Source organism: Phyllobates terribilis, unplaced genomic scaffold, assembly GCF_046119375.1.
Source record: "Phyllobates terribilis strain yellow unplaced genomic scaffold, ASM4611937v1 Scaffold_2__4_contigs__length_985480577, whole genome shotgun sequence".
NCBI classification, from domain to species: Eukaryota; Metazoa; Chordata; class Amphibia; order Anura; family Dendrobatidae; genus Phyllobates; species Phyllobates terribilis.
Genome location: NW_027362762.1, coordinates 795,303,596 through 795,316,757, shown reverse-complemented (window position 1 = coordinate 795,316,757; position 13,162 = coordinate 795,303,596). Strand labels below are relative to the sequence as shown.

At 40.2% G+C, this 13,162-nt stretch overlaps 1 protein-coding gene across 2 annotated transcripts in view; it reads left to right on the top strand.

Annotated features, from left to right (window-relative positions):
- The window catches only part of PHKA2 (phosphorylase kinase regulatory subunit alpha 2), a 98,457-nt gene that overhangs the window by 36,402 nt on the left and 48,893 nt on the right, over nt 1-13,162 (top strand). For both annotated transcript variants that reach the window (XM_073667434.1, XM_073667442.1), the window contains exons 3-8: nt 311-469; nt 7,733-7,780; nt 10,417-10,585; nt 11,280-11,362; nt 12,288-12,368; nt 12,677-12,775. In XM_073667434.1, the coding sequence (XP_073523535.1) occupies nt 311-469; nt 7,733-7,780; nt 10,417-10,585; nt 11,280-11,362; nt 12,288-12,368; nt 12,677-12,775 (639 nt within the window). The remainder of the gene's footprint in view (nt 1-310; nt 470-7,732; nt 7,781-10,416; nt 10,586-11,279; nt 11,363-12,287; nt 12,369-12,676; nt 12,776-13,162) is intronic.

Below are 13,162 nucleotides of genomic sequence, written 5' to 3'. Positions count from 1 at the left end.
CTTTAAGGTTAAATAACATTATTGTTTCAGCCTGGGAATTTTAATTTTGCAGTGGAATTCACTGTGGAAACAGATGCCGCAGATTTTTCACATTTACATTTTTGCTGGGAAACTGAAGCATTTTTGTAGATGTTTAGCTGCAGTTAGTCTTATCCTTCCTACCAACACCTCATCTGTACACGTCCCTATGACATTTATTAGATTATACCTGATGCTCTAATATTCACATATGCAGCCTTGATACAACATTAATGCTTATTTTCTTTCCATTAGTTTAATTCTCAAGATTTCTGTCTTTTTCATCTTTTAGAACCCGGTGACTGGACTGTTACCTGCCAGTCAAGAACAGAAGGATGCCTGGGTCCGGGACAATGTCTACAGCATTCTGGCTGTTTGGGGTCTGGGAATGGCCTATAGGAAAAATGCTGATCGAGATGAGGACAAAGCTAAAGCATACGAGTTAGAGCAGGTATGGACATTTAGAACATGTGCATGTATTCGTCAGTGAGTTGACTGGATAGGAAGACAATCATAAAGTTACAGACATCTGCAGTTGACATGAACTCATAAATCAGTTTTATTTTTTTTTATAAATTATATTTAAATTGTTTTTAGATACATTTTTGTAATGGTGCATCAACGCATAAAAACTCCTCAACATTAAAATTATAACACCAAGAAGGAAAAATCATGGAATTATGGAAATCACAGGATGGATAGACATGTTAATGATTTGCAAATGATGGGAAAAAAATGGAAGCAACATATTTGTTCATTGAGTATGGACACCAAATCACCAAGGTCTGCTGCTGGCAGCTACCTTTGCAATTGCTGACTAATGACATCCTAAATGTGCTCAATTGGAGACAAGTCTGGTGACGCTGCAGGCCATATTAGCACATTTAGACCACACAGCCTGCTCCCAGTAGTATGAGCAATATGTGGCTTGTCATCATCTTTGTTGAAAACTAGCTCCTGGATCACTTTGGAGAAGTGGCTGTTCCAATGATTCCACAACCAAATCGATGTATTGACAAGCTGTTAGTGTACCTGGAATGAAGAGGAGTCCGTACACTGTATATTCTGCCACCCTCTCACCATAAACTCAGGAAAGCGGATAGAACTTAATTCCAGCCTTTTTTGCCGTCTTGCTCTGTACCTTGATAGCCTTAGAGAACAGTGGTGTGAGGTCAGTGAAGAGGCCTTCACAACAAGGGAACGTCACACCGGTCCTACTCCTGGGGTTATGGTGTGGGTGGCATAATGTACAGTAACTGGACCTCTCTAATTGATTTTGTGGTGGAACCAGTGGTGCAGACATCACCAAGTGCATTCAGCATGGCAGAACATTCCCCAGACAACCATTAATAACCTCACTGACAGCAGCCAAGGTGTGTATGTGCCCGTTTTTCTGCACATGGCACGCATACTCGATTCAGAATAAATCGAGATGTTTTGGAAATGTATTTCCAGGTATTTATCATTTGCATATCATTAGCATGTTTATCGATCCTGTGATTTCCATAATTCCACAACTTTTCATTCTTCGTGCTGTAATTTCAACATTGAGGAGTGTATTATCGCTTCCTTGTAAAGAAAAATGAAGGCAATAAAACAATCTTTTGGATGTTGTCTGATTTAAATGAGGTCTGTTCCGTCTGTACACACTGGTGCAGTTTTTGTGCATTTCATAACATATTCTACCATTTATTCAAAAGACACTAGTTTGTATTCTAAGCTAAATATGCAAATTGCCTTTTCAGAGAAGAAGAGAACTAGAACTCTAGCGCCACCTATTGGAAGTAACATTTCTAAAAGTCAACATCGACCCTTTAACGAGCCTTGTCACATGACTTAGGATAAAAGCCAAACTCTAATACTCAGTGTGCTACTGTAAGAAATGATCATGTATTACTGAGTGTTCTGTGCTCCTAATCCACCACCGAAAGGACAGTCTGTTGTGTCCATATGTCACTTCGCCTCTCCTGTTGACATCTGTTACTGTTAGGTGAAAGGAGGAGACGTGGTATGAATACCATATGTATGCAGGAGGCCCAAAATGTGTTTTGTTTTTTTTGTACCCAGGATGGAGATATTTTAAGGGAGAGGTAGACATGTGGAGAAATACGCTGTTTTCTGTTGTTCTCTATGGATGTTCCTGTTTTGGTTTGGTTTCCCATTAAAATACCTATTTACAGTATAGATGATAAATGTTTGATCCCTGGTGGTGCATCTGCTGGGATCTACATGCAGTTATGTGCATGTGTGATGTCTGATCAGTTCTAATGGGGGACTTTGGGACCTCCCTTTTGGGGTTGGTGGGGGATCCCAGTAGTCAGACATTTAGTTTTCAAATATGTATCATCTCTCCTGTTGGCATACATATCACAAAGCCTTCAGCGCAGAGCAGTGCGGGTTAGGTTTGCTCTGACAAGTGTCTAACCAGTTTTAAAAATGTAAAAATTTTCAAGATTTTGCTCCTCGCTGTCAGTTTGGTTAATTTCTACCTGTTCCAGCATTATACTGCAGGGTTGAAATTCGCCTTTTTAGTGTATGGAAATGTATAAATTCACAGTCACATTTATAATATTAAAGTAATTGTTGAGAGGATTGGACAAGTCGGATCACTTTGATTGAAATAGTTGGTAACCCACGCTCGTTAAACATTGTGCCACTGTGCACTACTGACGAAACGACTTGGCTGTATGTGTCATTGCGGCCATAGTGATGCATCACACACAGTGACGCCACCTTGGCCATAGTGTGTACTTGCTGGGGGAGCACAGAAACTTTGAATTTATACGGATTTGTAGCTATATTCTTTTCCTATTTCCCATTCATATGTTCATTTGCCCTATGTCCGGGACTTCCCTTTTATTCATTCCTCATTCATCCTTAGTTCTTCTTAACACCTACATTATAGGTAGTAATTGATATGTTTGCCCTTTTCACAGTGAAAGCAAGTCCTCTGTATGTGAGATGCCCCAGTGCTTTCTTATTAACCTCTAATGTTCTTCTCCTAGGTATTCATGTATACGGCCCCAGGCCATGTTTATATTGGCTAGTTCTTCTGTGCAGTGGTAGCCTTTACGGTGTGATTGCACTATTGTAAGAATTCTGTTTGTACCTACTGAAAGTGTTTCCATTGTTGAATGTATTATACAACTCCTTTCATTTGTTTTACTTTCTGCGTACGAAAAATAATTTTGCCAATATACCCTAATATAGTCAAATGTATAAAGACGCCTACAAATTCCACATTTGGAGGTTTTATAACACCCCATACTAAATTCTTAGGCATTAATATGGAGTTGGTCCCAACTTTCTGACTATAACAGCTTCCACTCTACTGGGAAGGCTTTCCACAAGATTTTTGAATGTGTCTGGGAATTTTTTCTAATTTTTCAAGAAGAGCATTTGTCAGGTCAGACATTCATGTTGGATTGGAGGGGCAGCCTCGCAATCTTAATTTTAGTTTATCTTAAAGGTGGTCCTTGAGGTTGTGGTCAGGGCTTTGTGTGGTCAGTCAGGTCCTTCCACACCAGACTCCTCAAATCATGTCTTTATGAACTTTGCTTTATGCACTGGGGCACAGTCATGCAGAAAGCGGTCTTCCCCAAACTGTTCCACAAAGTTGGAAGCTACAATTGTCCAAAATGTCTTGGTATACATGAAGCATCAAGAATTCACTTCACTGGAATTAAAGGATCCAGGTTGATCCCTGAAAAATAATCCCAAAGCATTATCTCTACTTCACCAAACTTAACATTTGGCACAATGCAGTCAGGCAGGTAACGATCTCTTAGCATTCTCCAAATCCAGACTTGTCCATAAGACTGCCCAAGAGAGAAGCGTGATCCGTCATTCCGCATTTCCACTGCAACAGAGTCCAACGGCAGCGTCTTTACACCACTCCATCTGATGCTTGGCATTGTGGTAGATGTAAGGCTAGCATCAACTGCTCGGCCATAGAAACCCATGCCATGAAACTTCTGGTGCACAGTGTTGTGCTGATGGTAATACCTGAGATTTGTATCACTGCAGTTGTGCAGTCAGCTGAGCATTGGTCACTTTTATACACTGTGGGCCCGATTGATAAAGTTGTTCACAAGTCAGACGCTCCTGGTTCATGAAGAGTCATATGCCTCTTCATGAATCAGGAGCGCCGGACGAGTGGCATACACCTCTGTGTGCGCTTTGACACAACTCTTACTCTAGTCACTACGGGAGTAAAATTTGTGTTGCAGCAAACGCTGCCACTCATCATGAATTTGACGAGCAGCGATCACCATGCCTCATCAAGCTTTTCAAAGCTTTTTATGCCAGAATTCTGACGTAAAAGCTGTGTTAAATCGGGCCCTGTGTGACTCGCTCTGTAATTGTACATAGTTTCCACTTTGTATAAACAAATGATGCTAGGAACAAGCCGATGCTATGCATCTAAATCCATGTGCAGAATTCTTAAAAGGAATCACCCGCATAGTGCCAGATGTATATCTGCTTAATAGATTGGATAGACCAATTGGAGAGAAGCAAAAAAAATATACAGGTGCATCTCAATAAATTAAAATATCATCAAAAAGTTAATTTATTTCAGTTCTTCAATACAAAAAGTGAAACTCATATATTATATAGAGTCATTACAGAGTGATCTATTTCAAGTGTTTATTTCTGTTAATGTTGATGATTATGGCTTACAGCCAATGAAAACACAAAAGTCATTATCTCAGTAAATTAGAATAATTAACAAAAAACACCTGCAAAGGCTTCCCAAGCGTTTAAAAATGTCCCTTAGTCTGTTTCAGTATTCTTCACAATCATGGGGAAGACTGCTGAGTGCTGACTTGACAGATGTCCAGAAGGCAGTTATTGACACACTAACTAGATGCAAAGTAAATTTTGCATTTCATTTGGAAATCAAGGTCCCAGAGTCTGGAGGAAGAGTGGAGAGGCCACAATCCAAGCTGCTTGAGGTCTAGTGTGAAGTTTCCACAATCAGTGATGGTTTGGGGAGCCATGTCATCTGCTGGTGTAGGTCCACTGTGTTTTATCAAGACCAAAGTCAGTGCAGCCGTCTACCAGGAAATTTTAGAGCACTTCATGCTTCCCTCTGCCGACAAGCTTTTTGGAGATGGAAATTTCATTCTCCAGCAGGACTTGGCACCTGTCCACACTGCCAAAAATGCCAATATCTGGTTTAAAAACAAATCTATCACTGTGCTTGATGGGCAGCAAACTCGCCTGACCTTAACCCCATAGAGAATCTATGGGGTATTGTCAAGAGGAAGATAAGAGACACCAGAGACGAAAATACAGACGAGCTGAAGGCTGCTATCAAAGCAACCTGGGCTTCCATAACACCTCAGCAGTGCCACAGGCTGATCGCCTCCATGCCACGCCGCATTGATGCAGTAATTGATGCAAAAGGAGCCCGACCAAGTATTGAGTGCATTTACTGAACATACATTTCAGTAGGCCAATATTTTGGATTTTAAAAACATTTTTCAAGCTGTTATAAAGTATTCTAATTTACTGAGATAATGACTTTTGTGTTTTCATTGGCTGTAAGCCATAATCATCAACATTAACAAAAATAAACACTTGAAATAGATCACTCTGTTTGTAATGACTCTATATAATATAGGAGTTTCACCTTTTGTATTGAAGAACTGAAATAAATTTACTTTTTGATGGTATTTTAATTTAGTGAGTATGTGTGACTTATGTAATAGAAGTCAGTGGTAAATTATAATGGAAGAACACAGCCCTATGCCTATAGTGAATACTCCAAGGAATTCATAGTATATTACATATGCCCTATAAGATATTGCACAAACCATTCATAGTATATTGTACATGCCCTATAGGATATTGCACAGCCAATCACATATCACAGCAGATAAGATATAAATATGTATGGTTAGGGACATTCTTCCTACTTGGGTTAAATGAGGTCCTGCAGACAGTCTGGCTCGCACCCCGATGCGCGTTTTGGTGCGCCCTTCATTAGGAGCTTTCTACTTTGTAGTACATCGGGGACACCCTATTACAGGACCACAGTGGTATCCGTAATTTCTTTAGAACAAGCTATTCTTTCACGTGTTAGTAAAGGCAAGACTGCATGTCGAGGGGTTGGATTTTATACTCCTGTTAAATGGGACTGAAGGAGAGACATAAATTCAATTACTAAAAGTTTCCATAATAATGCGTAAAAATTTGGCGTCTGATTGCTGATTTTTATGAACTGCCTCTAATCTGTATAATCTGTGTAGCTGTTTACAGACATATAATATTTCACTTGTTTGTGGGAAAAACTAAAGTAAAACTCTTCCCAATCAGAGAGACCCTCTAACACTACACTATCAGGGCAGCTAGATCTATGGTAGAAGGACTGTCTTTTCTATAAGATGCACCCATAGCAACCAATAGGAACTTACCATTATATGTTGGTCGTATACTTTGTGTCAGACATATGATGCGACATGATGTGGACATCCACCCAGGTGGCACTAGAGTTCTAGTCCTCTTCCTCTCTGAAGAGACAATTTGCATATTTAATTTGCCAGAGGAGCATTGCAAGGCTTAAAAGTCTCCTCACCTTAACATGTCACTCTTCGCAAGGAAAAACGTTACCCCTTGGATCCCGTTCAGACGCCTCTCACCCAGCCAAATCAGATCTCACACTTTGCATTTATGAGGGGCAGTACCCCGAAACACAGTGTCTGCAAAGTGAGTATCTGGTTTGGCTTTTATCCTAAGGCATGTGGCAAGGCTCTTTAAAGAGTCAATATTGACTTTTAGGATTGCTACTTTTAGTTATAGTCCTCTTCCTCTCTGAAGAGACAATTTGCATATGGAATTAGGGGCAAAAAGTTCAAACTTAGTCTCATCAGACGATAACACATTTTCCACACAAGCTTTTGGCAGACTTGATGTAGGTTTTATCAAAATATAGCTGGACTTGAATGCTTTTCTTTGTATGAAAAAGCTTCCATTTTGCCACCCTTCCCCAATATAGGAGATTGTTGTCACTTGCAGTGCACAACCAGTACTTGAGAGAAATTTCTGCAGCACCTTTAATGTTGCTGTAGGCCTCTTGGCACCCTCCCAGATAAATTCTCTTCTTGTCTTTTCAGCAATTTTTGAGGGACATCCAGTTCTCGATAATGTCACTGTTGTGTCAAATTTAAGCCAATTCTTGATCAGCATCTTCACAGTGTTCCATGGTATATCTAATGCCTTGGAATTTGTTTTGTACCTTCTCTTGATTGATAACTTTCAACAATGAGATCCATTTGCTGGGTTGTAAGCTGTTTACTTGGCCTTTGCTGTAAAATGCAACTAGAACAGCTAAAGTTTATATGGGGTTAATCAGAATCACTGTACATGATGGTAGCTGTTTACTGCTACTATTTAACATAAGTTTAAATGCGATTGGCTAATTCTGAATATAACCACATCCCCTATTACAAGAGGGTGTTAACACTTATGCAACCACAGTATGGTAGTTTTGCTATTTTCATTTCTCTCAAAACAATTTCAGTTTGTTTCTCAATGGATTTGTGTAGATTATGGGTAACATTAATGGTGGAAAAAGTTTCTTGGTATGATTTGTTTTTACATGACAAAAACCTGGCATTTTAACAAGGGTGTGTAGACTTTTTCTATCCACTGTGGGTGTGAACAAAGCCAAATATGTAATATTGATATTGTATTCCATTTCCTCCTCCAGAGTGTCGTGAAGCTGATGCGTGGGGTCTTACACTGTATGCTCAGACAGGTAACAAATTATGTATTATCTACGATCATTTGTTGCGCAGAAGGCCGTGATATGGTATAGTCAAAAGAGCAATTACCTCAAAGACATCCAACATTTGGGGGTTACCAACACCACTCTCCTTTGTGGGAATATGTCAGCGCATTTTTACATATAGAAGTAGTGGTAAGGCTGTGAAGGCGGTTGTCCACCAATAAAAATGATTCTTATTTTGTGGAGATCTGATGTTCAGTAATGAGAAATCTATTGTAGAAGTCATATGCAAATCAAGTTGGAAGTGCATTGGTAGAAGCAGTCCAAGTGGAGTGTGAGTACCTGCCCATTTACTAAAGATTTTTCCAGCTCAGAGCACCAATTTTCATCGATCTTATTGTTGTGTTTTATTAGTGATTTCTTGCTGCGTTTTATTGTTCTGCTTGCTCATCAGTATGTGCATTAATTTCACTTGTAAAGTGTCCAGCATTCCAGTAATCTCATTAGTATCTCAGGAGCCTCTAACCATTGTTCAAACACTGACTAGGTCCATTGTGTGAGTGTTCAAAGTAGATCCGGCAGAGCCGTCACCACAGGGAGTCTCAGATGCAGACCCAGGTGATGGGTTCGACCTGAGATAAATACCTCCACTTATGCACGCTTAGCTTTGGGGGGGGTGAGAGCAGTTCTGCCCATTCATAGGGCTGATCCCAGTGAAGGAGCAAAGAAGCCACATGTTTAGTGGAGAGCTGGTGCAAGGTCATTGAAGGGAAAGGATCTAATCTGAGGACCTGGACCATGGATGCATTGATGGCATATGGAGATCAGTACTGACTGAGCTGGGTAAACATGCTACACTTGTGGGATATGTCGTTGGTATTTAAACTTTCGTAAAGGACTGTTGCTACTGGATACCTGTACTTCTATCGTTTTATCTGTCATATGGAGGATTGTGGACTGAGACAATTGTATTTTGGACATTTACCTGGAATTACTGTATTACCCAGGATGTAAAGAATAAAATATTGTTGCATCGTTAACCTGTCTAGGTGATTGTTAAAACCCACAATCTCAGATCTTCAGATGGAGTAACACTCCCAGTGCACTCTCAGCCTGATTTGCCTGTGACAGCTACGCTAAATTTCTCATGACTGACACATCAGATCTCTACAAAAAAGGATCCAATTTTATTGGGAGAGAAAGGCCTACACAGCAATATCACTACTTTCATATGTAAAAAAGTGCTGGCCTGTGATATCTTTATGTTCACAAGTCTTTGGGACATGATTTTATGGCACTTACTAATACATACATTTAGAATCACGTGATAGTGCCTGACTCCAAGTGTACAGATGTCATTTTCATAAGGCCTCATTCAGACGTTCATGAGTTACGTACGTGTTCTATGTGTTTTTCACACATAGAGCATGTACCCATTTTAATCTATGGAGTTGCACATGTCTGTGTTTTAATTTCATTTTATTGTACAGTGTTTCTGTAAAGAAAATCACAGATACATGTCCATTTTTGATTCAAGTCACGGATCAAAATTTCGCATACAAGTTTATGGGTCTGTGAAAATCACTGAAGCGATCAGTGTAATCCGTAGTCTCTCCCCGATTAACATTGTAATGGATAGGAGAAGCATTGTAACTGTATTTATTATTTTTATCATTTGTGAAAATCACTGATGAAACACGAAAGGTAAAAACTGACACACTGCTGACACTCTGATCCAAAACGCTTTTGAACAACGGTCAGTGTTTTTAAAGCCCCACTCCAGCTTTTTTTTATTGCCACGCTGGAATGATGCTACTAATCCAAGTTCCCTGACCCTACTCTTATACTCACCTGCCGCCATTTTCACCTTCTTTTGCCGCCGCAGTTTGTGACCTGTCGGATCGCTCCAGTGATTGCTGGGCGAGCCGGAAGTCACAACTCAATACAAGTCTATGAGAGACTTGTTCTGGCTCTCATAGACTAGCATTGAGAGCTTGTGATGTAGCTTCTGACTTCCGGCCACTCAGAGGCTACGGTCACAAGAAGGAGCCACGGGACTGGAGTGGCGCCGAAAAAAAAGGTGAAGACTCCGGAGGCTGAGATCAACATGGGGCAGGGACCTTAGTTTAGTAGTACCACTCCAGTTTAAAAAAAAAACTCATGGAGTGTTGGTTTAAAACCCCCCAAAAAATCACTTCTGATTGAGGCCTTAGCGTAAGATGTCCGCTCTTCACGATGATGACCTAGATTATCATCATAGTGTATAGATACATCAGAGGAGCTCTACTATTGCAATTAGATGCTATATATCAGTGTTCCCCCAACTCCAGTCCTCAAGAGCCACTAACAGGTCATGTTTTCAGGATTTTCTTGGTATTTCATAGGTGATGGAATTATTATTAAGGCATCAGAAACTACCACAGGTTCTCTTACCTGTGCAATACTAAAGAAATCCTGAAAACATGATGCGTTAGTGGCTATTGCGGGCTCTTGAGGACTGGGTTTGGGGAGCACTGCTATATATACTGTGAGACACACATGACATCTCTGGATCATAGAATATGAGCATCAATCAGGAATACCAGACTAGGGTATGAAGCTATTGTGCTGTTATGCAGCATTAATTTATTGTTGCTTTGAGAATGTAATACATTTCTGTGTCTTAGGTTGAAAAGGTGGAAAAATTCAAACATACACAAAGTACAAGAGATTGTCTTCATGCAAAGTACAATACGGCTACTTGTAGCATTGTCGTAGGTGACGATCAGTGGGGACATCTGCAGGTCGATGCTACCTCCCTGTTCCTGTTGTGTCTGGCAGAGATGACGGCTTCAGGTAACTTTAACATCCTATATAGGTAATATTGCCTTCACTTCCACTTGTATTGAGAAGAAAATGAACATGGCAAGTAAAATTGACAATTGATTCCCCATTTACTTCCTTCCCAAGATGTATTTTATGATAGTAACACTACATCCTGCTGGGGAGTAACATCATTAATGGGAGGAAGTTTGTAGTACCATTCATGGCTATTACAGTGTATGGAGTAGTACCAGTTCCATGGCTTTGCAGCTCCATAAATGAGCTGATCTATGGGGGTGCTGAGAGTCTGACCCCCTAATACTGATGGCTTATACTAAGGATAGATCATCAGTATTAAAGTCTTAGAAAACGTGTTAAGATTGCTGCTTGTCTGGTTACTGTTTAAAATAACACTTGAAGCTCTGAGTAGAGTGCATGTATTTAATCATTAAAGGGATTGACCTGTTAAAAGAAGAAATCTTGCTGATCCATAGGGAATGAACGGCAGTCTAGTATGTGCACTACCATTCCATTCTAACTTGGATAAAAGTTCTGCCGATCGTGGCGGGACCCAGCGGTCAGATCCCCACCGATCAACAAGTTATCACCTATCTTGTGGATGGGTGATGACTTGTTTTAACCAGACAGTCCCTTTAAGAAGATGTATATTTGTGACCTGATTGTGTATGTCTATAAATATTAATATTTATTAACATGTGCTCTTCAGGACTTCGCATTGTCTTCACCTTGGATGAAGTGGCCTTTATACAGAATCTTGTGTTTTATATTGAAGCTGCTTATAAAGTTGCTGTAAGTTACCCAGTGTAAAAACTTTACAAATCTTTTAAATGCAATTTTAAGATGTCTGAACGATACAATATTTTCATAGACTTTTTATCGCACTGTATATATTAAATTATACCTCCTTTAACACCTTAGTGCTCCATGAATATATCTGTCATGGAGTAGGTCAGTGTGTGGAGCTGGCTCAGAAGCTGAGCTCACTCTACATAGGGCAGATGCAGGCAGTGTTACATAGCCAACATCTGCCTCTCAAAGCTCTTTCAGACGTCTGTGATCGTTGGTCCGATCTCAGATCACAATACACGGACTGGCCGTGTGTCTCGTGACACAGTCATGACAGCTTCATATATTTATATGGGTTGGTCATGTTCAGTTTGGGAGACGAGCGGTTAGTCTGTGCATTGTGATCCAAGATCGGACCGATGATCACAGATGTCTGAATTTGCCCTAACAGCAGCAATCGAAGCTACCTCCAACCACTTTTGTTAAACCCCTTTTAAATACTACTGTAAAACACTGACATCAACATTTAGGCCTCTCGCACACGAGCGTTTAACTCAGACAAGTGCTATTCAATGTTTTATTGGACCAATGTTATATAATTGGTCAGTGCCGATCTGCGTTTTTTTTCCACAGACCGAATTTGTGTGTGGAAAAAATCACAGCATGCTCCGATCACGCGCACCCATTCAATTATATGGGTGCATGTAAAACATTGGACGGCACTTGAATGTCATCTGAGTGCAGTCTGATTCCCGTGGACTCACACAATGGAGAAGATGGAGAAATTAAGTGAAGTAAAATTGGATGGGCACAGGGGGTAAAACTGGGACATTTTCTGTACAGTTTAATTCTGACAGTAAAATATTTTTAATTTTTAAAGAAATATAGTTTGTACTCTGCTGGTTGTCTCATGTGTTTTCATTCTTAGGATTATGGAATGTGGGAACGAGGAGACAAAACAAATCAAGGAATTCCTGAACTGAATGCGAGCTCTGTGGGGATGGCAAAAGTAAGACTGACATTGTTCAAGTTCATGGGTTGTCTATAAGCCTTTCACAGCCCTGTGAATTTTATGACTATTCTCCACGTATTTTCTTTGTCCACTTGATTTGCACTTCGCATTTCCAGGACACTGTATGTACCTCGCTAATCTGCTCCTTTCCTTATAATTGTGACTATGTAATTGATCAGAGTTTTCTTATGTTTTTTCACATTTTTGTATTTATATTTGTAACTATAATAAGAAAACAAATGTAACAGCACCATCCATTCTTTACTGGGAGGTAACTGAGTAAAACTTTGTATGATCATTTATAGGCTGCTCTGGAGGCTATTGATGAACTGGACCTGTTTGGTGCCCATGGAGGTCCCAGATCAGTGATTCATGTTCTGCCTGATGACGTTGAGCATTGTCAGGTAAGAATCACTTATAATCTGAGAAAAAGGACAACATTTGTGAGCTGCAATAAGGTATTATTCGTAGCTTTATAATGTACCTGGCGAGAGGTGATACATTAAAGGGAACCTGACAGCTGGTTTGTGCTGCCCGACCCACAGGCAGTGTGTAGCAGAGTCCGGCTTCATTATTCCAGACGTGTATGAATTATTCTGAAATGCCTCAAAGTTTTTGCGAAAAATACTTTTATAACACAGGAGGAAACCTGGTGGGGGAAAGCAGTTGGGAGACATGGTTCTTGGACTGGTCATCCAGCCGTCTTTTGGAAGCATGTTTTCTCTGAAACACTGGCTGGAATAATCGAGCTGGACTCTGATACATACATGAAGTCCAAGATCAGCTTGTGC